Here is a 23215-nt window from a genome sequence, read left to right on the forward strand (position 1 = left end):
ACCCTCAGAGTCATAAGAGACGAAATTAGTGGGCCACTTTATGCTCCTTAGACTATAGCTCTTAGACTATTTATTTTTGTAACCTAAACTTAGGACCAGACCACTTCATAACACCGAAATGGCTGACGCCAGCAGCCTGGGATGCGCTTACACAACCCTTGTTTTTTTCGCTGTAAATCCGAATATCTCAATTATTACGTAGAGACATATTCGGACTTTAAAGATGAAGAATACTATAAGTATCGTGGGATATTCTCACTAAATGAGAATTATCATACTCATCAATCCACTCAAAACAGCAACTCAACATCTACAATAACATCTTGGAATTATTCCTCTCTTTGTATCAATCACAATGTCTCCTCATTCTGCTTCAACCACCGTCAATGAGCTCGTCAACGAGTACGCCGACATCATAAAGGGCAAAGTCATCCTCACCACTGGCGTCACACTCAACAGTCTCGGTGGCATCTTCATCCAGGAAACCGCCTCCAAGTCCCCAGAACTTCTCATCCTGGCCGGTCGCAATGCCTCCAAGCTCCAAGAGCTCGCTGATGCCGTCGCCAAAGACTTCCCCAACGTCAAGACTCGCAACTTGATCGTAGATCTCAGCTCTCTGGCTTCAGTGCGCAAGGCTGCTGAAGAGGTCAACAGTTGGAACGACGTGCCCAACATTGACGTCCTGGTCAACAATGCTGGTATCATGGCTGTTCCCTACTCAAAGAGTGTTGATGGTTTCGAGTCGCAATTCGCAATTTGTCATCTTGGTCATTTCCTTCTGACAAACTTGATCATGGAAAAGATTCTCGCATCCAAGTCACCCCGAATTGTCAACATCTCAAGCAACGGTCACACTCTTGGCCCTGTCCATTTTGCGGATCCTCACTTCAGTGTAAGAAGTCATTCCCATCCTTCACGTCAACACATGCTAACTTTATAAGAACGGCGAGACTTATAATAACTGGGCCGCCTATGGTCAAGCCAAAACTTCCAATGCTCTCTTTTCTGTATCCCTTGCTCAGAAACTGGGAGGTCGCGGCCTGCAATCTTACAGTTTGCACCCAGGCATGATCATGTCGACTGGTCTGGGAACTCACTTGGACTTTGCCAGCATGGACGGTGACCTCGGAGCTCTTAGTAAGTCATTTATGTCGTCTTGAATTTATTGTGTCAAACTAATAATCACAAAGTCCAGGCTCATCGCGAACGAGGAAACACCGAAGGTTGGAACTTTCTCACCCCTGTTCCTGTTGAAGTTGGCGCTGCTACCCACGCATTTGCTGCTTTTGACCCTAATCTTAGAGGTAAGAAGAGATCTTAGTCTGAATAAAGCTCCATACTAATAACACATAGCAAACAATGGTGCTTATCTCTTGGAAACCAGAGTCTCGGACCCTTTTGTCGACTCATACAAGTCTTGGGCTCGAGACCCTGTCGAAGCCGAGAAGCTTTGGAGGCTGAGTGAAGAGCTTGTCGGGCAGAAGTTTGGATACTAAACAGTGGTGTCTGTGTTTCAGTTTATGTATTACAGAGTGCGAATAGACAGTGAATGAGTTCCTTCTTTTACTCATACCACGTCTCTCATCTATATTATTCTTCGGACTTCTTGAACATGCAGGTCGTATACCATTGCAGCATTTTCTAACTCTCTTTATATTTTTCTCTCGATTGGTTCTTGTAACTCTCTAGTCTATATATCACCAAAGTGTCCAGTCTAGTGGGTCGCAGGAAAATTGACCTCCTAAGTCTTAGGTTATAAAAATAAATAGTCTAAGAGCTATAGTCTAAGGAGCATAAAGTGGCCTGCTAATTTCGTCTCTTATGCTTCCAGTGGCCAATTTTTCTGATACCCTGAGATCAGTTTGTATATCCCTAATTCTGTCTATAAACGCCTGGGTATCCGGTTCCAGCCCGACGCCAACGCCAAGATAACAAAAGTCCCATATCCAAATATATAAAATCTTCCCATCATAAATGTCAAAACTCCTTCTAGTTCTCTCCCTTTGCACAATATTCCCACTCTTGTATCACTGTAGGTTCCTGTACAGCACCACCCGATGTCCCACTTAACCACGCCCGGCAGGCCTCAAGATGTGCATACTCGGCCTCATCTTGGCCCCTCAGACTCCTCATCTTCACATCAGCGACTTCCAAAACACTTCTACCTGCCGCGTCGCGAGCGTGTACATTCGCGCCACTGTTGACGAGTTGCTTAGCAGCTAGTTTGTGACCACAGCGGACAGCAATGTGCAGCGCCGTTTCACCTGCTCTATTGCGCGCGTTGACACGTGCACCGGCTTTGATGAGATTCTTGATGATATCTGGACCGTTTGTGTAGTCGTCGTCTTCGGGGAGTTGGGCGGCAAAGGTCATAAGAGGTGTGTTGCCGTAGATATCGTAGTGATTTGGATCAACACCTGCTGCTAAAAGGCTTTCCAGCAGCGTTCGGCGGAACTCCAAGCGGCTAGTGCTTGAATCAGAGTGTTTGGTGGCCTTGTCTCTTTTATTCTTCTGATAGTTTGGCATGCCTTCCTTGTCGAGATTGTATTTTTGCGTGACACTGACTGAGCTTAGTGTAGCCGCGGCGAGACATTGTAGTCCATTTCGACCTTGTGAGTCTTCGAGTAGTGGGTCGTTCACTGCGTCCCTAATCGATTTGAGGGTGCGTGCTTCTTGTTGAAGATCGGTTATGTGGTAAGGGTCGGTGTTGTCCTGTCGCGACGTTGGTACTGGTGGGTCGATATCCATAGCCTGAGTATATGTTCTGTTGATTCCGATAATGGGCTCAGGGACCACTGCGTTGGTTGGCGTCATGTTGAATGCATCCCTTTTTTGGTAGCTTGTAGGACCACAAAGCTGAAGTAGGTGGTTCCGGAGACTAACTGATGCGTCTCTAAGAAGGAGGATATGGGAAAAGGAACGGCCGTAGTGATCGCGTGCACTAAAGTCGAAACCCTTCCCAGCGAGTATATCCAGAAGGTGTTGTAGATAAAGCCCACTGTGAAACCAGGAAATGTGCAGCACGTGTAAAAGTGTTTGTCCAGCTGTGTTTTGCTCGTTGAGAATAGCTACGTCTTGAACAGATCGGATTGCTTCGAAAAGCTCGTCTCCCATGAATCTCGCCGCCATGAGATGGAAAACGGTGTGACCAAATTGGTCGCGTTCCTCGAACGAGGAGTTGTTGACAGCAAGGGTCAGGGCATCGTAACCAGTTCCGGAGAAGCCCTGCACTGTTATCCATGCTGGTTCCCTGAGTTCCTGCATAGGCCGGCAGAAACATGACTTTTTCATATGCTCCTCAGTTCCGTCAAAACATGTATAGTTGTTCTGGGCGACGTCGTCGATGCATAGAAAGTTGCCGGGCATGTAGTAAGGGCCGTTGGGTAGACAGACAGGAGCATCTCGGTCTTCTAGCCAAGAAGTCATGGTGGGTTCCTCGTCCGAAATGGGCGAAAGACTGGATCCTCGTCGACTCAAAGGTGCTGTGTAACGTTTAATGAGACGCTTTACTGTCTTGACATATGGGTGATCATAGCCTTTGAGCAGACTTTGGAATGTCCCTGTTGTGCAATCTGTCGAGGTAGTCATAAATGTTGGTCGTCGCAAGAAAGTCTTGAAATGGCTGTTTTCTTCTTGCTCCCGTGCTTGAGCGGTAGATCTGCTTGTGTTATGCCGTTGAGGCTGGGAGTATTGGTTGAAAGGTGGAACTTCAAGTGAAGCCCTGGTGGGATTTCTAACAAGATGTGGGGTTGGAACAGCGTTGAGGGCAGGTATTGGTCTTGAGGCATCCTGCATGGGAGACGAAACTGAATTATATGTTGAGTTGGTTCGTGTGGGGGAAAGCGACAACTCTTCTAGTCGCCGTGCCATGTCACCCTCATTCCTTGGGTGAAGCCATCGTGGCTGCTTGTTGAGCATAGCGTTGAGTGTCTTGTGGGCCGAGTCCTGGCTGTACACATAACATAATGAGCATCAATCCAAGCATAAAAAACCAGGAATCGCATACCCAGGTACTGTATCAGGTGACTTTGCATGTACAACAGCCACTATTTTATCCAAAGGAAGTGTGGTGTAGAGATATAGACGTGACATTTTGCGCCGTGAAGATGAGTTCCATAGTGGTGGCCTGCCTGTTGTGGTGTTGTTCGAGCCGCTGGGGGAGGCGGACGATATAGGCACTTGCAGGCCAGGTCCAAAGGGCGAGGTTGCGCTGTTGTTCATGGTGGGCTCTTTGATGGCTGTCAAAACAACAATATTGATGTTGGCCTGTAGATGTAGCCTTGCAATATCAAAAAAGTACACGAGGCTCTCATGATACAAAGTAAAGGAAGACACAAGCTTATAAGTCAGCACCCTCTTGTGCTACGGGTCAAGATGTTGGTCGGCCAGAGGCAGTGGAAGCGTTGAAGATGTGTAATGGGTGGTGAAAGTGCATCTCGGCTGGCCTCCAAAACAGGCCGGAACCAGGGCACAAATAGCCAGCATGATCCGTACAGAAGAGGAGAGAATATGGATCTGGAGGGCTGAGCTGACAACGTTGGAATGCAACGGGAATAGGTGGTTTGCGGCCCGCTGCCGTAGGTGTGTTGCTGCGCCCCATGGCTCGCAGGAGGCCTGATGAGAAATGCCAAAATGGGTGGTTATGTGAGACAAGATGTGTTGTAACTGGATAATATGGAAAGCCTAGTCTCTACGAAGGGAACCCAAGTGCCGCTTTCGTTGCATTGACGTGATGCAAGTTGTTAAAGATGCAGATTGATCAATATTCCTGATGAGCTTTGAACATAATAATAGTGCTTTACAGTGGGAGCCCTCCAGTTACAGTACAGTATAGTTAGTGCTTAACCGCCCAAGCTACTGCGACCATTGGCCATTTCAACATCAGGTAACGATTGTGAGTTTCAAAACAACTACCTACCCAAACAAAACAAGAGATATTTCTATGGTAACTCTGGAGGAATAAACTATTCTCTCGTCAATATCCAACTACATTCCAACTTTTGAAAGACTTTGGTCATCGGCCTGATGTCAGTGAATGCACAGAGAGGCGCAGCTTCATAGGTGACGGCTGTGCGCCTAACTGTGGCTCCAAAAGCCCAGTATTGCGCCACACCACATCAACAAGGCTTTTCGGCGACACCATCTTGCCAAGTCCTCATGCACATCTTCAAAGTGTCCATCTCTTTTGATATATATATAGATATATAATATTAAAAGAATGATGTAAATATAGGTCTCTTCTCATATCCTGTACTGTAGTCATGCTGTTTGCACTCGACTTCTGTCTAATCATTGAGAGCTTATACTACCACAAGCAATTCTTCAACTATCAGAGGGAGCTACAATTCTTTAAACTCTCGCTCATCACTACTCCGATTCAAATGGTCTAGAATGTCGCTAATCAATGACCCTCAATTCTGTCATCATGCTGTTTCGAAACATCGAGCCCCCATGTATGTCATTAGCCCTTGCATGCGCCGCCTTATTAGTGAAACAGCCGCGCCTAAGAATTTTTACGGTGCCATCCGACTTCAAGCAAGTATTCATGACTCCGATATCCAACAATTTAGTTGCTAAACAGTTGCAAGTCGGTGAGCATCATTCGTTTTCTTTCCTTCCACTGATCATGGCGTCATTTCTTCCACTTCTGGGGCGTTGGAAGCTTGGAGCCATCAACGGCACTACACTCGTCCTCGTGAGAGTCTGACTGACTACCTACTCATAGAACAACAAACTTGAAAGGAAAATGCCAGAGCTAAGCAACACTACCTTGTAATCTACTAGGTGGATAGAACAATATGAATGCAGTATCGTCACCCTTTGTTTCTATCAGAGGGGGCAATCAAGCTCAAAACTGACTACTTACCTAGATACCTAAGCTCCATGCCATCCCACCACACCCTTCCATCTCCTTTGAACAAAGCTCATCGTGGACTATTATCCCAAGATGACACCAAAACTCTCAATACAGTCGTCTTTTCCTTTGTGTTCATATATTCTTGAATTGACTCACTCACCGCCAGCAAGCCACTTCCCATTTAAAACGAGCCATCTTCTAGAACTCGCTCAGAGACATATATTCACACGCCCCTCTGTCATCCCGCATTCCAGTCAGAAAAAGGCTTGTCGTCACCACAACGGCCACAAGCCACCTGTTTGACTTTGCCTTGCCGAGTGTCCCCAAAGTTTTCCAACGATCTGGGTCAAACGGCCCCCTTAGTCTCTTCCTGTCTCAAGCATCTTCTTTGTTCTAGCGTCATTCCACATTGAACAAAACGTCGAGGACATAAAGTTTGGAACTGTTGTCACATGCAGGCCATAACACCACAAAGGAAAAATAATGTAGTTCGTGCAAAAGCGTCTGGTCCAAGATTGATCTGGCATTCGGGTGTATTCCAGTGGTCCGTGGGTAAACAGAAAACACAATTGACACTTTGACTTCACATTTCAGGGACGGTTTATTAAGGTCATATCATTAATGAAATGGTATCTCCAATAAAACAAGACAATGTTATATCCAACTTCATAACAATTCTTCTACCACTACTTGGCAAGCGCTCAAGTCGTCTAAATCATACTATATACATAGTGAAGCTTATTATGTTGTAATAAATAATGAACAGCAAGGGAAGATTTTATGTTCCATGATGCATTTACAGAAGAATGGCAAAGATACCAGCGGCAGCGACAGCCATCTCGACACCGAAGCGAGAGGCACCAGCGGTGACCTCGACGGCGGGAGCGGTGCCAGTAGGCTGGTGGTAGGGGACGGTGGCAGAAGGCTGGCTGGGAGCGGGAGCCTTGTAGCCGCTGCCGGTGGTCTCGGCAGCAGGAGGAGCAGGGTAGTGAGGCTTCTCGGGCTGAGCAGGAGCCTCGGGGTGCTCAGGCTTAGCAGGCTGCTCGGGCTGGGCAGGGTGCTCAGGAGCAGGGTACTCAGGGTGCTCGGGCTTGGCGGGGTGCTCCTCGGAGGGAGTCTCGGGGTGCTCAGGAGTGGGGTGCTCAGGCTTGCCGGGAATGACGACGGTAGGGTAAGAAGGAATCTCCTTGGTACCGGTGGCGTAGACAGTGGTGCAAGGAACAGTCTCAGTCTTGACGGATCCGTAAGGGCAGTCCTTAACCTCGGGGCCGCACTCAGTGACAGTGTAGACCTTGGTGGAGTAGGTGGTCTTGGTAGTGTAGAGAGTGCTGGTGTTGGGAGGAGCGTAACCGGTAGGCTTGGAGGGGTGGCCCTCAGTGACGGGAGCGTAACCAGTGGGCTTGGAGGGGTGCTCCTCGGTGACAGGGCAGACAGTGGTAGAGACGGGGTAGGTCTTGGTGGTGACGGATCCGTAGGGGCAGTCCTTGACGGAAGGAGGGCACTTGGTGACGGTGTAGACCTCAGTAGAGTAGATGGTCTTGGTGGTGTACTTCTCAGGGTTCTCAGGAGAGTAACCAGTAGGCTTGGAGGGGTGCTCCTCGGTCACAGGGCAGACAGTGGTAGAAACAGCAATGGTCTCAGTAACGGTGTAAGGGTCGTGGCTACCAGCGGGGCAGTCCTTGACGTAGTCAGGGCACTTGGTGTAGGTGTTGGTAGCAGTGGTGTAGACAGTCTTGGTGGTGTAAGGGACGGTAGCACCAGTGGTGGAGACACCGTTGGCACCAGTCTGGGTGGTGTCGACGGGAGCAGTCTCGGTGCCGGTAGGGATAGAGTCAGTCTTGGTGTCGACGGGAGCAGTCTCAGTGCCGGTAGGGATAGAGTCAGTCTTGGTGTCGACGGGAGCAGTCTCAGTGCCGGTAGGGATAGAGTCAGTCTTAGTATCGACGGGAGCAGTCTCAGTGCCGGTAGGGGCGGACTCAGTAGCAGTGTCAACAGGGGCAGTCTCAGTGCCAGTAGGAACAGAGTCAGTCTTGGTGTCAACAGGGGCGGTCTCAGTACCGGTAGGAGCAGACTCGGTAGCAGTGTCAACGGGAGCAGTCTCAGTACCGGTAGGAGCAGACTCGGTAGCAGTGTCAACGGGAGCAGTCTCAGTACCGGTAGGAGCAGACTCGGTAGCAGTGTCAACGGGAGCAGTCTCAGTGCCGGTAGGGGCGGACTCAGTAGCGGTGTCGACGGGAGCAGTCTCAGTGCCGGTAGGGGCGGACTCAGTAGCAGTGTCGACAGGGGCGGACTCGGTACCAGTGGGAGCAGACTCGGTGGCAGTGTCAACAGGGACAGTGGCGGTCTCAGTGCCAGTGACAACGGTAGCAGGGGCAGTGGCCTCCTCAGTGGTGGTCTCGTCGTCACAGTCCTCCTCGGTGGTGGTGGGAACAGAGGTCTCGGTGGTGGCACCAGTGGCGGCGTCAGTGGTGACATCGGTAGCAACATCGGTGGTCTCAGTACCGATCTCAGTGCCGGTGGTCGCAGTACCGGCCTCAGTGGTAGCGATACCAGCCTCGGTGGAAGCGGTACCAGCCTCGGTAGTAGCAGTGCCAGCCTCAGTGGTAGCAGTGCCAGCCTCAGTGGTAGCAGTGCCGGCCTCAGTGGTAGCAGTCTCGGTGCTGGCGACGGTGCCGGTAGTGGTGGTTGGGATGATGCAAGTGCAGGCCTCGTTGACAGCCTCACGACGCTCTTCATCAGTGGAGCCAGTGCACTCGGCAGGGATTTGGCTGATCTCGCAGTTGAGGAAGACATTGGCGCCACAGAGAGCGAGCCTGTTGTCATTGACAGCCATGTAGCAAGGGTCTTCGAGCTCACAGTCGCAAGGCTCGGTGTCGGGAAGAGTCTCAAGGGCAGAGACCAGGCCAAAGGCCATGGCCATGTAAGTAGCGGTCTTCATGTTGGGAACAAATGTACAAAAACTGTAATGAACGAATGGACTGCGGTGAACTCGAAGAGTTACTTATTATCCGCGAAGACTGGTTTGTAAGTGAGTGACAAGAAGTGAAGAGTGGGAGAAAGGCATGGAGGTCGGAAGCGGCTGTTTATATGCAAGACAGGCCTTCTTTGCTCCGGTCCATCCTTTCCCCTTGTTTGTTTGGCCCCGAGTTCCCTCGCGTGGGCTGTTGGGTGTGGGCTACCACCATCCCGGACATTTGCTGTGGCTATTCTCGACTTGATAGTGTGCCTGAGCTTGCGTTAGTTCGAAGCGCTATTGATGGAGATGGGGCACAGAAACTTGGGCAGATGGATCTAAGCCTGATAGAGAGCCAAGCTACATGTGCTTGGTGCCGTATGGCCGGGTTGGCCGCTGATTGCAAGAGTGTCCATAGCGTTAGGTTAGTAGGAAGGAGGTAGGTTGGAAAAGCAAAGGATGCCTGGATGAAAGAGAAACTCGTTAGCCACTTGGGTAATGGCGCGCTGAAGTTGAACTGACCAAGACCCACTTCGTCCGAACGGGGGTGTACCCTGGCCCCTGACTAAATCGTGGCTTCTCTAGCCTTATCTAGCTACTTTAGCGGGTGTCGCGTACAAGCGCTCGCCGAAGCTACGGTGGAGCAACAACGGGCTGGGCTTAAACACATCCAATGGACCGCTTGCTCTGCTGAAGCCTGGGGAGATGTTTCTATCCTGTTGGCAGGTCATTAAGAATGAATCGCTGTACAGTAGTTTCTTCTCGGCTGTCGCACCAAAGACGCCGGTTCTGCACACTATTGCAGTATATGGGCAGTTTATCCACCTTCAGCTGCGTCTAGATAATCGATAACTCAGATACGAATAACCTTCATTTGCATCCTGGCTGGTCTATCGTTCCATGAAGCGTAGTAGTCTTCTTTCGCAATAGGGGCAGTTCATTTCCTGGAGAACCTTACAGAGTCAGTCTGTGCAATTTCCTTTGTTGTGGCAGTCATGTTGCTCTCATTGTACATCGCTTTGTTCATTTCTATTTTCAGTGGTCTATCTTCAGTAGACGACTTGAATTTTGGTAAATTAAGAGCCCATTTTAGTTTTGTTAGTGGTTAATGTAACAAGATACGATATATTACCCCGTAGAGCAAGAAACGAGCCCCAGAGAGGACCACAACTTGCAAGTTTTGACAGTCAACGAACGGATCACTGATCGACATGATGACCATCATATATGATCGACGAAAAAGATGTCTGGATAAGAATTAAATCGATCGTGATGGTACTTTCGGAACCGTTGGAATCGGCAGCTTAGGTCCATCCATAGGAGCCACTTTAATGAAAGATCTGCTTGAAAGAAACCGCTCATGTTGGTTCACTAGGAATTGACTGACGTCTTGAATGGGAAACCCCTCTGTTCCTTGTTGTAGGGTACGTCAGAAAATACCATTGTTCAACTGCTCGGATGTTATCCTGCTCTGTGCAGCTTATTTTGAGAACATACAATATGCCCTGTATAGCATCACAGTCTTCGCTGTCAATCTGCAGAGCATCTGTTGTGATACCCAACGGGTCCGGGCCACTAATCGCCACTCCGAGAGATCAACAGTGAGAGTTCGGGTACCTGACAGCATGCATATGTTAGCGTCCAGTCTCCGTAGCACGAGAAAATAGAGGGAAACCGGACAACACAACCAAAAGATGTAGCGCGTCATTGACACAGACATGTGCACACTACATGGACGGACGGTTTTTGGAGGCTTGCATTAATCCAAGGGGGAGATTAAAGAAGGGTAAAAACTCAGCCGCCACAAAAGAAACGGGTATCGAAAGATGGGCTGAAAGGAAGAATCAGATAGTACTGTAATTTGCATCATTCGCGCTGTGGCGTTTTGTAGAGCCCAATCACGTTTGTGCATGTCAACGCTTCGCCCACTTGGCTCCAAGCCATTCATCCGCACCTGACAAAGCAATCAGCAGGTAAAGGAGGGTGTGATTTTATGCATTTGCACAATTGGACAGTAAAAGGAGAGAGAGAGTAAGAAGGCGTCTTCTAGAAACTGGCACATCACAACGTATGGCTTGTTGGTATTCGGCACTTGCCAACCGGGTGAATCTGTATCAACAGGTGCCATTAATTGACGGGACCCTTTGAAGATCTCGGAAACGTCAAGTTTCGACATGATCCGGCCCAGTTGTCAAATTGAAACTTCTTTTGTGTGATGGATGTAAAGGGCAGTCAGTGCTTTAATCCTTGACTATCTTTTTGGGGTTTGTATAATATCATTGGCCCATATTGTATCCACATCCCTACTCTTCGAATTGTGCTTTCTCTGTGCACACAATGCAATTATATCAAAACTGACCTGACTGCTCACAAAGTCGCAATGCAAGGCAAACCCTGACGTGGGTCTCCAAAGTGGTTATTGCAACCTTCAGGACACACATAAATCGCAAAGATCTAACGAATCCTTGCCCATGATAACTACGATGGTCTAGATTCAATTCAGCTTGACTCAGCACTCGGAACCGAATCATTTGAACTCGCTCTCCTCAACTGAAGTTAACTCAGTTGCTCTTCAGCCTCAAAAAAGGAGCTCCTTGTAGCTCCCGCTCTGAGACGAAACAAAACAGTGTCTCCCGCGAAGCCGCATTCCAGTCTGGTTTTCCCACGTTTCCACTGCCAAGTGAATCAATCGTACCGTTTTCTCTTCTTCTGTAAGGGGCATCCACTTTCTCGTTCATATAACCCCTGTCACCGTACACAGGTCAATTAGCGCTGTGCACCAACAGCGATAGCTCCATGCGGGCGTTGTCACTCTCAAACCGCCCAATTCGGGGTGCTTTTTCCCTTTTTGGAGAATTGTTGTGTTGTTCATGGATGATAGAGGTAGGTTGCAGTAAAAGGGGAATATTTACATAGTGCAATGTCAGTCTTGGAAGGGCATGTGATTTGTCTACACATTCATGTTTTGAGCCATCTCATCTCTAGTGTTCGTTCGTCCGTTTTTGCATCAGCCAACATATGTCATTGGTATCCGCTCAGACCCATCAATCATCGTATAACCCAAAAAGCAATATCATTTTCAAGTCGTTGTTCTCGCCTGCCTAGTGGGTAGCAGAAAAAATAACCTCCTAAGTCTTAGGTTACAAAAATAAATAGTCTAAGAGCTATAGTCTAAGGAGCATAAAGTGGTATACTAATTTTATCTCTTAGGCTTCCAGTGGCCAATTATTCTGATACCCTGAGGTCTGCTCCGGTGCCTTGCCACAACTGGGCCCTAAAGATCCATTATCTCCAGTCGTCCCAATGCCTGTCCTCGCTGCAGATCTCCCCCCTGTCTTTGCACTCCGCTCTCGGGGCATCGACAGGGTTGCCAGTATCCCCTGTCAAATGACGAGTTCCAGGCCCAGATGAGGCAGAGCTGAAGACAGGGTATTGACGATCTATCGAATTTGGTTTTGATAGTCTCGTCGACTACTTTTCTTGGCCAAGTACACGTCTGTTCCGAGAATTTGCGCTTCCAAAGCGTCTTGAGCGTTCCGGTGAAAGTTCTTCGGGGAAGGAAATGAGGCAATAGCATTGACAATCTTGCTCATTACTTGGGATGTTGATGGTGGTGTTGCATCTCTAACATAAAGGAATGGCGAGCCCACGAAGGTTGTATATTTGATGTTTCATGACACTGCGGAACCTCCACAAATTGCTGACATCTTCTGCCCTGTTCATCCTTTGTTTATGCTCAATTTTCAAGCTATACTATATTCATCGCGAGTGCTTCGTCCTGTATGCTAATTGTCACTTGCCAACTGAACAGTCTAGACTAGTTGGTAGCAGAAAAGTTGGTCTCCTAAGTCTTAGAGTATAAAAATAAATAGTCTAAAAACTATAGCCTAAGGAGCATAAAGTGACCTACTATTTCGTCTCTTATGCTTCCTGTGGCCAATTATTCTGCTACCCTGAGGCATGGAATGCCAATTGAACTGTGTTGACATTGTCGGAATGCATACCAAAACGGTCTTCTGTTAAGCACAAGCTGTATCTCTTACCTATACGCCGTTGCCGAATATTACTAGACTTATCCTGTCAGCCGGGAATGCCGTTGAAAAAGTCGTATACCTCTAACACCATATACCCACAAACTCGTCATTTTAGTGGTCCATGACCTCTCTATCGTCCGTGAGAGGCATTCCGAAACGTCGTCGAAAAATAAACACGAGTAACGATATCCACCTTGCGGCGTGTTTTTTGAACATTGATCACTCTCTACTTACTCAAGCTCAGAGAGGGCTCTAGTGGGTAGCAGAAAAAATAACCTCCTAAGTCTTAGGTTACAAAATAAATAGTCTAAGAGCTATAGTCTAAAGAGCATAAAGTAGTCTACTAATTTTGTCTCTTAGGCTTATAACGGCTAATTTTTCTAATACCCTAAGGGGGCTCTAAGTAAACTTTCGGTACTTATTGCTGCACTGGAATGTTGGATCTGGAGTACCGAGACATTGGGATGCAAGATGGAGACCAAGGTTTATAGTACCTGCGGGGCATAATGAGGCTCTCAGATCTCATGATATGGCCACTCGTTAGAAGCCTTGATCAACTCATATTGCAGAAAAGGCACTGATAGCCTTGATATATTCGTAAGAGATGTTGTTAAATTTGACTCGGACTACTCATTCATAGTCAATTGGTAATTAAGATTGAAGAATTTTATTGATCTGGCTTGTGTAGGTTGCGATTGAGTGTTTGTCTGGTCTACAGGGTAACTACTTCGTTCGTCATGTTATTGTTCAGTACCTTGTTCAGTCTTGTAATAAGACTAGAGTCAATTAGTTATTCCCATAAACTTGAATACGAGAAAGAAGTTTTGATGTTTAGTGAAAATGGTTGTTTTCTTTGTGATTTTGGTGCGTAACGTAGTTATCTTGTGGATGTTCGAATTATTGTTTCATTTCACAAACTATTTCGCAGTGGCTCAGACCTCACAAGGCTAGCCCTACGCACGTTCCTTAAGATCACTGAACTGACAAACTGTTTTTCTATTACACCATTCGCAATGTTTTGGATGCTACTTGCTCTGCCCAAGTGTTCTGGTTGTCTCCAGAGCCTCGTTCACACCCGTTGGTTGCCTCAACGTGGGGCTGACATAGGCACTGAAAGATTCCCTCTCCTACGAGATACTGGTTGAGTTATATCCTTATCGTGATGAGCAGGGTCCAAGGTTCCAACAATTCCCGGCAAGAGAAAAGGTAGTACTTACACGGCCGGCGAGAGCGGTAGCCGAGAGAACTTTGGTGGCTAGGATTTATCTAGCTGCTCATGGCGGCCATCATGGAGTTACATCTGTCATAATGGTTTGTGGGGCCTCCCGAGCTTCCATGATGAGAAATACCTAATTTCTACCCAATGTACTGACTAAGGATTAAGAAGTTAGCTGTCAGAATTATAAAAGACGAAACTAGTAAGTCAGCTTATGATGCTTGGGCTCTACATGTCCCTTGATCGGTTGCCTCATCCACCTATGCAGCCTCGTTACAGATAATCTTTCCCAACCTTATATCACCGTCTATGATCTGGGATAAGGATATAGATCCTAAAAGGCCATTGGGAATGAATCACTACAGAAGAAAAGGAGCCGCTTGTCTTGGTTAATATTGAGACAGGCAGTGATTATAGGAAAATTCCATAGCCTATCAGGGTTGAGCTGAAACTTGCCGTAAGACATGCTGTTAATTGATTGGCTAATTAGCCATTGAGTTGTCATGATGGCCATCTCCAACTTGGAGAGCCGAGGATATGTCTGTACAACAACAAAGCCCTTTTACCACGATGAGTAAAGGCGCAAAAACAGGCTGCTGAATTACATCGAACTATCTCCCAACAAGTGAGTCTTGAGAATAATTTAATGGAATGCCGCCATATTGAGCATTCATGATCTCTTGATGCTTGTTTATACTTCAGTGGGGGCCGGCTGAGCCATCATCCTGGTAGCCTGCCTGGCACCTGGTTGCCTCTTGTGGCTTGTTCCCACTAGTGTATTAAGATCGAAAGCGAGTTTCTGTCACTGTAATTCTGCGCGTTTGCGAAGGAAACCAATTGTACAATCTGCGCCAACAGAATTATTCTACTTTTGAGAGCGAAAAACGAAACTAATCAGTTGTTTATTACTGACTCAGTTCTTCTTCTCTGCGGCGCAGTGTCCGTTTCATGTATCTCGCCACCATCCAATTGAAGCCTTTACGGTGGTGACGATGATGGGGATTGTTTAAGGCTGTCGTTTGGCTTACCCTTTTTTTTCTCGACTTTTCCGCTTTCGCGCACACATGTGGTAGGTGATTCCCATCATGGATGTTTCGAAACTAGGGAGGCTTGTTATCTATGTCACTATTCCCAATTGCGCGCCATAATGGGGGCCGTTTTGCTCGAGGGTGTTTTCAAGAGTTTACTCATGGTGGTATTTTTCCATTTTTCCATTGCCCGCTTTGATGTCTGTCTACGGCTTTGCGAAGGCTTTGGTGTTTCTGAATTAAGATAAATAAAGCTGTAGCCCTCTTCCTAAGGCTGGAATTTTCTTTGATATCATCATCAGTTTCTCAACGATTGAGTCAAGTTTCCAGTCTCAACTATCTGCTATCCTAGTGACAACAATCTTGGATCAAACCAACTACTATCAAATTGCATATAACCAACTGCACACAACCAACCAACCAAACCACCAAGTCTCTAAACCCAACAACTTATAACCAACAATATGCCTTCCTCTTCACCTGCTACCAACCCGTAAGTAAATAAGTTACCAACCCACTCAATTCGCAATAACTAATCATCAACTAACCAGGTCTTACAGCAGCAATGGATACAGCAACAGCAACAGCTCTGGTGGCTCGACTTACACGGGTGGTCAGGGCACCTCTAATGGTGCTATGCTGAGCCAGTGGGCCACAACTCGAGACAGAACAGAGAATTTTTACGTCACAGGTGAAAGAACAGGCCGAGGAGCCATGGCAGGCATCGATGTGACTCAAAAATTTGATGCCTACTTCAACAGAAGTAGATAAATTGTTTTGGTATCGGCTGGATTGGCACTGTAACATATGATTGTGGCTGTGGAATTAGCGTGGCGTCGATCGGGTATAGAATTGGAGTCCTCTTTGAGGTATCGCTCTTGGCTTTGTATAACAGAACTTTGGTGTTAATTTTTCTTTTCTTTTCTTTTTTTACCTATAGAAAAGGCTCTTTTCAATATCATTCTCATTATTTACTCAGGTACTACTTTATGGTAAACAGGATTGATTCAATTCTAGAATATCCTTGAAACCCCACATGATTTCCATAACCCATAACAAGACCTGCACTTCAAATCTTAGGGTACAAAAATAAAAAGCCTAAACAGTCTGGTCTAAGTAGCACAAAATAACCTAATAATTTTGTCTCTTATTCTTCCAGCGGCTCGTTTCCCTGGTATGATAGGAGAAGCCGCGCTGATGTGTAGGCAGGTTTCCATTGTTCATACACAACAGGCATAGACAGGGGATAATTGCGTCTGAAGCGTCGGTGTATCCGACAATTGAAATAAAAGGTTTGGCATCCTCTGAATGTTGTTGGTCATGGAGCTGCCACTCGCATGGCTCGATAAGCTAGACCTAAAAAAGGGACAAAAGGTAGCTTCGGGTGTTTTTGTCTTTTACTGCCTTGAGCAGTCCACATATGAGCAAGTTGCTCGTTTTCATCTTTGAACTCTGGTCCATCGCGGTTGATCCGGCCCCCTTCAGTGTGACTTGCATATCCCTGGAAGAAACAACACAGTACCCATTGACCCATACTGTCCTTTTTTCTCATTGTACGCACATGAGATATCATATGCTCACCTTCTTCCTTCATGGTGTTGAAGGTCTTATTGCATGAAACGAACTGGTGGAATTCATCGCCAGGTCCACATAATTGATACTCGTAAGACCGATGAAGGGGAGAAAGCCCTTGTCAAAGCTCCAGCGCTCTTTGTAGTAATTCCTTTCTAGCATGCTTGTGTATGATAATACTTGCGATGCGCTCTGTTTAGATCCTCACAAAGTAACCTACAAGTGTAGGTGCCACTCAAGTGTTCCTGTCCGGGGGTAAACTGATCAATAGGATAGGTGATACCGAACCACTTACCCATACCTAGGCTGAATGCGTTTATGAGTCGTTGTATAGGAGCTCGAGTGCAGGTGTCAATATATGACGGTCGAAGTGCATGAACATTATTGTGCTGTGCGACTAGGAGTCACTATGTTCTCGAGCTTTAACAATACTTGGGTATGTCTGGAGGATATATTGACGAATAGGCACGCGTCTTGCGTCCTCTCTTCAGAATCCTGCTTCATTATACACATCACGCCATCTGAGGACAGTGATGGACCTGTGGGTAACAGAAAAGTTGACCTCCTAAACCTTAGGGTACAAAAATAAATAACCTAAGAAGAATGGACTAAGTAGCCTAAGTAGCATAAACTGACCTATTGATTTAGTCTCTAGTGCTTGCTTCTAGCGGCCAGTTCCTCCGTTCCCTTGAGGAAAGGGGAGCATCGCCACTACGGTTCAGAGGGACACTTCCGGCCGATGTTCAATCTGAACCATGGAAGATAGATGGGAAGTCGATGTAGAAGTTTTCGACTGGTAGTGCTTTGCATAAGCATTGATTCCGGGGTTGTGATCCATGAGGAAAGTCGCATGTCGTCACTGACATTCATTGCAAGAACGTATATGGCACCACAGCGTAAGCAGTAACCCTTGGTTTCTATTTTATAGTGCTGGCCCAGTCGGGTAATCTGAGGGGACAATCAAGCTATGTTGGACTATCCTTCTGAGGGAAGAGACTTGAAGCATGTCTTGGTTGAGTTGGATACGGCGGGCTAGTCTTGGCCAGATCGGGGGGTAACCTGGGTTTCAATAGATCTCCCCGCGTCTTGATGCCCTCATCAAGGGCATTTACATGTAGCACAGTGTTTTTTAGGAGACACAGTGTGTCATCTAGTGCCGTAAGCCATCAATGACTGTTAAACGTTGGTTTTATGGCCCACGTAGCATGCTCCTGAGGGTGCTGGGGTGTGACGTCCGGTCCAGGATCCGAGATGTCGCCGATTGGTGATACAAGTTATTTGTAAGGTTGTTTCGAAATCGCCAAATGGCATGCTCATGTCGATTGCTCATGTCGAATCGAGTATGAGATCAAGGCGGCCTCAGAGGCAGGGTATGGCACATGATCGTAGCCATGGGGAGAACGACGGTGTGAAATGGAGTAAAGAAACGGGATGTGGCACGCATGAAATCATTCTTGGAAGAATGTAGATTTGGTCCGCGGTGTAGGCATACGGCGCTTGAATGTTTAAGAAAGAAGAATTGGCGGAATGTGGAGAGATCGAAGGTGAAAGACAGTAGAGAGAGGGTACGGGATACTTGCCTACTACTACCTACCTACCTAATGCCTTGATTTCTTTATGCAGGTAGGTAGGTAGAGGTAGGTATTAAACGAAAAAAATCATCTTAGGGTCATTCACCATCAAATAACTGTCAACTTCTGACTTCATTTTCCATCACTAATGCATATTTGTGTATCCTCACGCTACAATTTCAGCCAGCTTTGTTCTTCACTGCAACGTCCAGATCCTGCCTTGATAGGGGCAAGGTAGGAAGGGAAGCACTTCATCTATACCATTTCGTCCATGGCCGACTTTGTCTAATCGGTATGCAGATATTGATGGTTTTGTCTATTTCATGACTAAGAGCTTCTGAAGCAGCATACTATTATGGTGTTTAATACATACTATGCCTTTCATAGGAGCAGAACGCAAGGAAACAGCCATATATTATTGCCATCCATCATTGCAGCGCTTACAAAAAAATGATTCGATCTTTAGTTTATTGTCCTTAGGTAGGTTGTCTAAAGATGATGCTTTAGACAATGAGCTTTAGCTATGCCTTAGGGTATCAGAAAAATTGGCCGCTGTAAGCCTAAGAGACGAAATTAGTGGGCCACTTTATGCTCCTTAGACTATAGCTCTTAGACTATTTATTTTTGTAACCTAAGACTTACGAGGTCATTTTTTCTGCTACCCACTGGGCTATAGACTAAAAGCGGATCAATTCCGCTAGTGGATGATCTTATCTTATCAGCTCAGAAAATCTCCCAAATTTTCTCTTTTTCCTAGGTAGACAAAGTTCAAAGGGACCAACCTTCCCAATCCCCCACCCTCCCGCTTAAACACCACATAACATCAGGCGCAATGGTCAAACGAAAGGTCGCTGCGCTCGAGAAGATCGATGCTGATTTGTATGCTAATCGATATTCTATCTTGACTTTTTACGGCAGAAGCTAACAATTCATAGCGCTGCTCTTCAGCAGAAAATCCGTCGCGATCCCAGATCTTACAAGGAAGAGTTCTTGAAACAATGGGAACAATATGAGGCCCAGCGCGAAATCTTTCTCGTCTCTCCCTCCACCGCAAGCGCCGATTCCGTCGAGTCTTTTCACAACATTATCGATCTAATTGCTCACGTCGCCGATTGCTACAAGGAAGAGACCGCAACCTTCCCCGACGATCTCAAGGAGATTCTTACCCAGCATCATGTTGTTCTACACCCTGATTTGCGCGAGAAGATTGTCGGAAGTTTGGTCCTGCTCCGAAGAAAGGAAGTTATCGACTCAACGGACGTTCTTACCACTCTCTTTCCCATTCTCGTATCTTCGCCGTCCAAGACTCTTCGTGAGACTCTTTTCCAGAAAATTCTGGCCGATCTCCGAAACTCAAACAACAAATCGATTAACCACCCTCTCAACCGTACCGTACAGACCGTCCTTTATAACCTCGTCACCGCCGACCGAGATTCTCCCAGAGCCATCTGGGCCATCAAGCTCACTCGTGAGATGTGGAAGCGACAGTTCTGGACCGATGCGAAGCCTGTAGATGTTATGAAGGAAGCCTGTCTATCGAATAATGAAAAGGTCGTCATTGGCGCTGTTCGCTTTTTCCTCGGTGGAGATAAGGAAAGAGAAGAGCTCGAGGACGAGAGCAGTGATGAAGAGGTTGATCTGAGCCAGGTCAAGCATCAAATGGGCATCAACAAGAAGACCAAGAAGTCGAAGAAGGCTTACGACAAGGCCGTCGACAAGGTCAAGCGTTCTGAGCGTAAGAAGAACAAGCCTCATCCCCTCAACTTTTCAGCTCTACATCTCCTTCACGATCCTCAGAGCTTTGCTGAGGAGCTCTTCTCAAAACATCTACAAAACACAAAGGCGAAGCTGTCTCTCGACACAAAGATCCTAGTGACGCAATTAGTTACCCGACTTGTTGGTCTGCACAAGTTGACTATCGTGGCGCTCTACTCCTGGTTCATCAAGTTCCTTACTCCCAAGCAACACTCTGTCACATCATTCCTGGCTTCTTTGGCGCAGGCTGTTCACAACCTTGTGCCTCCGGATGTTCTGGAGCCTTTGATCACAAAGATTGCAAACGAGTTCGTCTCTGAAGCTGCAGCTGCCGAGGTTGCGGCTGCTGGTCTCAACTCGATTCGCGAGATTTGTGCCCGTCAACCCCTAGCCATGACTGATACGTTATTGCAAGACTTGGTTCAATACCGAAAGAGTAAGGATAAGGGTGTCATGATGGCTGCCAAGGGTCTTTTGTCGCTGTACCGAGAGGTTGGTGCCGAGCTTTTGAAGAAGCGAGACCGTGGTAAGAATGCCACCATTAACCTGAAGGCTGGTATTCAGGCTCAGCGCAAGTTCGGTGAGGAGGATGCCGGCGGCATCGAGGGTCTGGATCTTTTGGAGAAGTGGAAGGAGGAGGAAAAGAAGAAGAAACGACTCGCTATGGGTCTTCCTGAGGATGCTGCGACTGACGAAGAGGAGGAGGAAAACAAAGACGACGAATGGGAGGTCGGCTCTGACGACAGCAGTGACTCTGGCGAGTGGATCAACGTCTATCACTCATCCGATGAGGAGGACGATGATGATGAACCCGCATCAAAGAAGCAAAAGACAGAGGCAGATATCGCTGCGGACGAAAAGGCCAAGAAGGCTCTTGAGGAGAAGGAAGCTGAGATTGATCGCATCTCCAAGCTCGCCACAACAACCATCCTTACACCCGCTGATCTTGCCAAGCTTCAAGAACTTCGCATGACCTCTCAACTCGACAAAGCTCTTGGCAGTCGCCGCAAGCGCCAGAAGGAGCTTGAAGACCGCCATCGCGACGACGGTCTCACAGCTGAGCAGATCGAGGCGCCTGCTCGCCTACGCAAGCTGACCAAGGAGGAGCGTGCAGAGCTCGCCAAGGAGGGCAAGCCCGACAGAGACGAGCACAAGTCTACACAGGCGATCCGCAAGTCCAAGATGCAGGCTCAGGGCAAGAGTACCAGCAACAGAGAAAAGGCACGCAACAAGAACATCTTTATGACGATGGGCAAGGCGAAGAGCAAGAATAAGAGGAGTTTGGTCGAGACGAGAAAGGTTCTTACGAGGCACATTACCAGAAGTACTAGAGGTGGAAGGAGAGCGAACGGAACTTGAGGGGTTTTTGAGTATGGAGAATTATTTAGAGATGGAACTACTTGTGCTATCGACACGGCGTATCAAAATACAAACAAGGCTTTATTTTCGCTTTTACATATTTTGGTTTCCCGCATTTCATTCAACAGCTTGGTGTCTTGTTTTTACTTTATGATTCCTCCTGCAGTGTATGTTAATCCATCTCCACTACGAAAGGATATGTAGATAATAGTGAAATGCTACGTAGTAGTGATTGGCACAGAAATTACCCGAATAAGCAGGCGGATTCGATTATCATGCATGCAATTGAAGGGATCAAAAGCGTGCCTATCACGAGGTTGCTTTGATGCGTTTAGGTTTCACTCGCTGTTTCAATTCCCCCGCATATAAAGTAGTTAAACGTCAACTCTGTTGGTTCTGGAAGTTTGAAAGGAGTCGAGTTTAATTGCCGAGGTGTAGTACCGATTTACAATGCATTTGCCGTCTTGAGCTCGTAAAGACTGAGTCAGGCATGGATGGATATCCTGGTCAAAGGTGAAAGCTAAAAGGTTTGACCAAAGTCAGAGATAAGCCATTATTGAAGTTAATCTCACTGCATATTTATCATAGTTACCCTCCTATTCGGCTTATCATTGCAGCGATAGTCAGTACATACATAGCTAAACTAGAAAACTTGATTCATGTTCTTATATAGATCGTCAATCTTCTAACCCAAGTCAGGTTCGCTTCCCCGCAATCCCCAGGTTTCTTCTTCTCCAACCTTTTTATCCCCCATGGGGTTACAGCGGGAAGGGAAGGATTGACAATCGTTTGTTGCTTCTATGACGGTCAAAGTGTCACCCCTTAGGTCTTGGTCCTGGTCCTGGTCTTGCCTCGGGTCGGGTTTGCACCAACCGAATGGTAACTTGACTTTGATGAGGGGACTGGCCGAACAAATAACAGTTTCTCTTTCCCATTTCCCTTGCTCTGACTTGTGTTTTCCTCCTTTCCCCCTCAGCTTGTTCCCAAACTCAACTCTCACCAAAACACATGATACACTCAACCTCATCATAATCCTTCATCATGGGCGTTAAACAGTTCTTTAAAGACCGCCCTCTCAAGGTCAAAGATAATAAAGTTACTAAAGCAGCTGAACTCACCTTGCGAGAATCCATCTGGCCCATCGCTCTCGTCACAGTTCTCTTCTTCCTCTGGGGTTTTAGTTATGGCCTCCTCGACACGCTGAACAAGCATTTCCAAAAGGTCCTCGATATCGATCGTGCTCGATCTGCTGGTCTTCAAGCTGCGTATTTCGGGTATGTTTTATATGTTACGTCTGTTATATTTATACTAATTGATACCCAAGTGCTTACCCTCTTGCTTCGCTGGGACACGCTGCGTGGATTCTTCGACATTACTCGTACAAGGCTGTTTTCATCTGGGGCCTCAGCTTATACGCCATCGGCGCCCTGATCGCTATCCCTTGTATCAAAGCCAAGTCTTTTGCTGGCTTTTGCATGTCCATCTTCATCATTGGTAACGGTCTTGGCTCGCTCGAGACAGCCGCGAACCCTTTTATCACTGGTACGTAGAGCCACTGCGCTCAAATCATATACAAATCTCTAACATACATAGTCTGCGGTCCTCCCCGATACTCGGAAATTCGCATCAACATCTCCCAAGCATTCAATGGTATCGGCACCGTCATAGCTCCTGTGCTAGGCTCATATGTCTTCTTCAACAACCTCGACGATGAAGAAGCATTGGCCAATGTGCAGTGGGTGTATCTGTCTATCGCCGTCTTCGTCCTGATCCTGGCGTGTCTCTTTTACGTATCCAAGATCCCTGAAATCACCGATGCTGGCAAGTCTACACCCAATTACCTATAAGGTCATACTAACAACTCCCAGAT

The 23215-nt window shown here is 47.1% G+C and overlaps 6 protein-coding genes across 6 annotated transcripts; 4 read left to right on the forward strand and 2 right to left on the reverse strand.

Moving 5' to 3' along the window:
- Positions 1-355: 355 nt before the first annotated feature.
- On the forward strand, positions 356-1496 carry FPOAC1_001706 (uncharacterized protein; the record flags this gene model as incomplete). The annotated part of the gene is made up of 4 exons (XM_044846301.1): positions 356-892; positions 942-1137; positions 1191-1304; positions 1354-1496. The coding sequence occupies 4 exons, from the start codon at positions 356-358 to the stop codon at positions 1494-1496; spliced, it is 990 nt and encodes a 329-aa protein (XP_044712217.1).
- A 493-nt stretch (positions 1497-1989) lies between these two features.
- On the reverse strand, positions 1990-4221 carry FPOAC1_001707 (uncharacterized protein; the record flags this gene model as incomplete). Its single annotated transcript, XM_044846302.1, has 2 exons — positions 1990-3949; positions 4007-4221. 2 exons carry the CDS (start codon positions 4219-4221, stop codon positions 1990-1992), a joined length of 2175 nt encoding a protein of 724 aa, XP_044712218.1.
- A 2432-nt stretch (positions 4222-6653) lies between these two features.
- On the reverse strand, positions 6654-8795 carry FPOAC1_001708 (uncharacterized protein; the record flags this gene model as incomplete). The annotated part of the gene is made up of 1 exon (XM_044846303.1): positions 6654-8795. One exon carries the CDS (start codon positions 8793-8795, stop codon positions 6654-6656), a length of 2142 nt encoding a protein of 713 aa, XP_044712219.1.
- Positions 8796-15552: 6757 nt separating this feature from the next.
- On the forward strand, positions 15553-15859 carry FPOAC1_001709 (uncharacterized protein; the record flags this gene model as incomplete). Its single annotated transcript, XM_044846304.1, has 2 exons — positions 15553-15581; positions 15649-15859. The coding sequence occupies 2 exons, from the start codon at positions 15553-15555 to the stop codon at positions 15857-15859; spliced, it is 240 nt and encodes a 79-aa protein (XP_044712220.1).
- Positions 15860-19063: 3204 nt separating this feature from the next.
- Positions 19064-21345, forward strand: SDA1 (Severe Depolymerization of Actin; the record flags this gene model as incomplete). The annotated part of the gene is made up of 2 exons (XM_044846305.1): positions 19064-19110; positions 19167-21345. 2 exons carry the CDS (start codon positions 19064-19066, stop codon positions 21343-21345), a joined length of 2226 nt encoding a protein of 741 aa, XP_044712221.1.
- A 1041-nt stretch (positions 21346-22386) lies between these two features.
- On the forward strand, positions 22387-23192 carry FPOAC1_001711 (uncharacterized protein; the record flags this gene model as incomplete). The annotated part of the gene is made up of 3 exons (XM_044846306.1): positions 22387-22619; positions 22670-22887; positions 22939-23192. 3 exons carry the CDS (start codon positions 22387-22389, stop codon positions 23190-23192), a joined length of 705 nt encoding a protein of 234 aa, XP_044712222.1.
- Positions 23193-23215: the final 23 nt, after the last annotated feature.

The sequence above is a fragment of the Fusarium poae genome, chromosome 1, assembly GCF_019609905.1.
Source record: "Fusarium poae strain DAOMC 252244 chromosome 1, whole genome shotgun sequence".
Lineage (NCBI taxonomy): Eukaryota > Fungi > Ascomycota > Sordariomycetes > Hypocreales > Nectriaceae > Fusarium > Fusarium poae.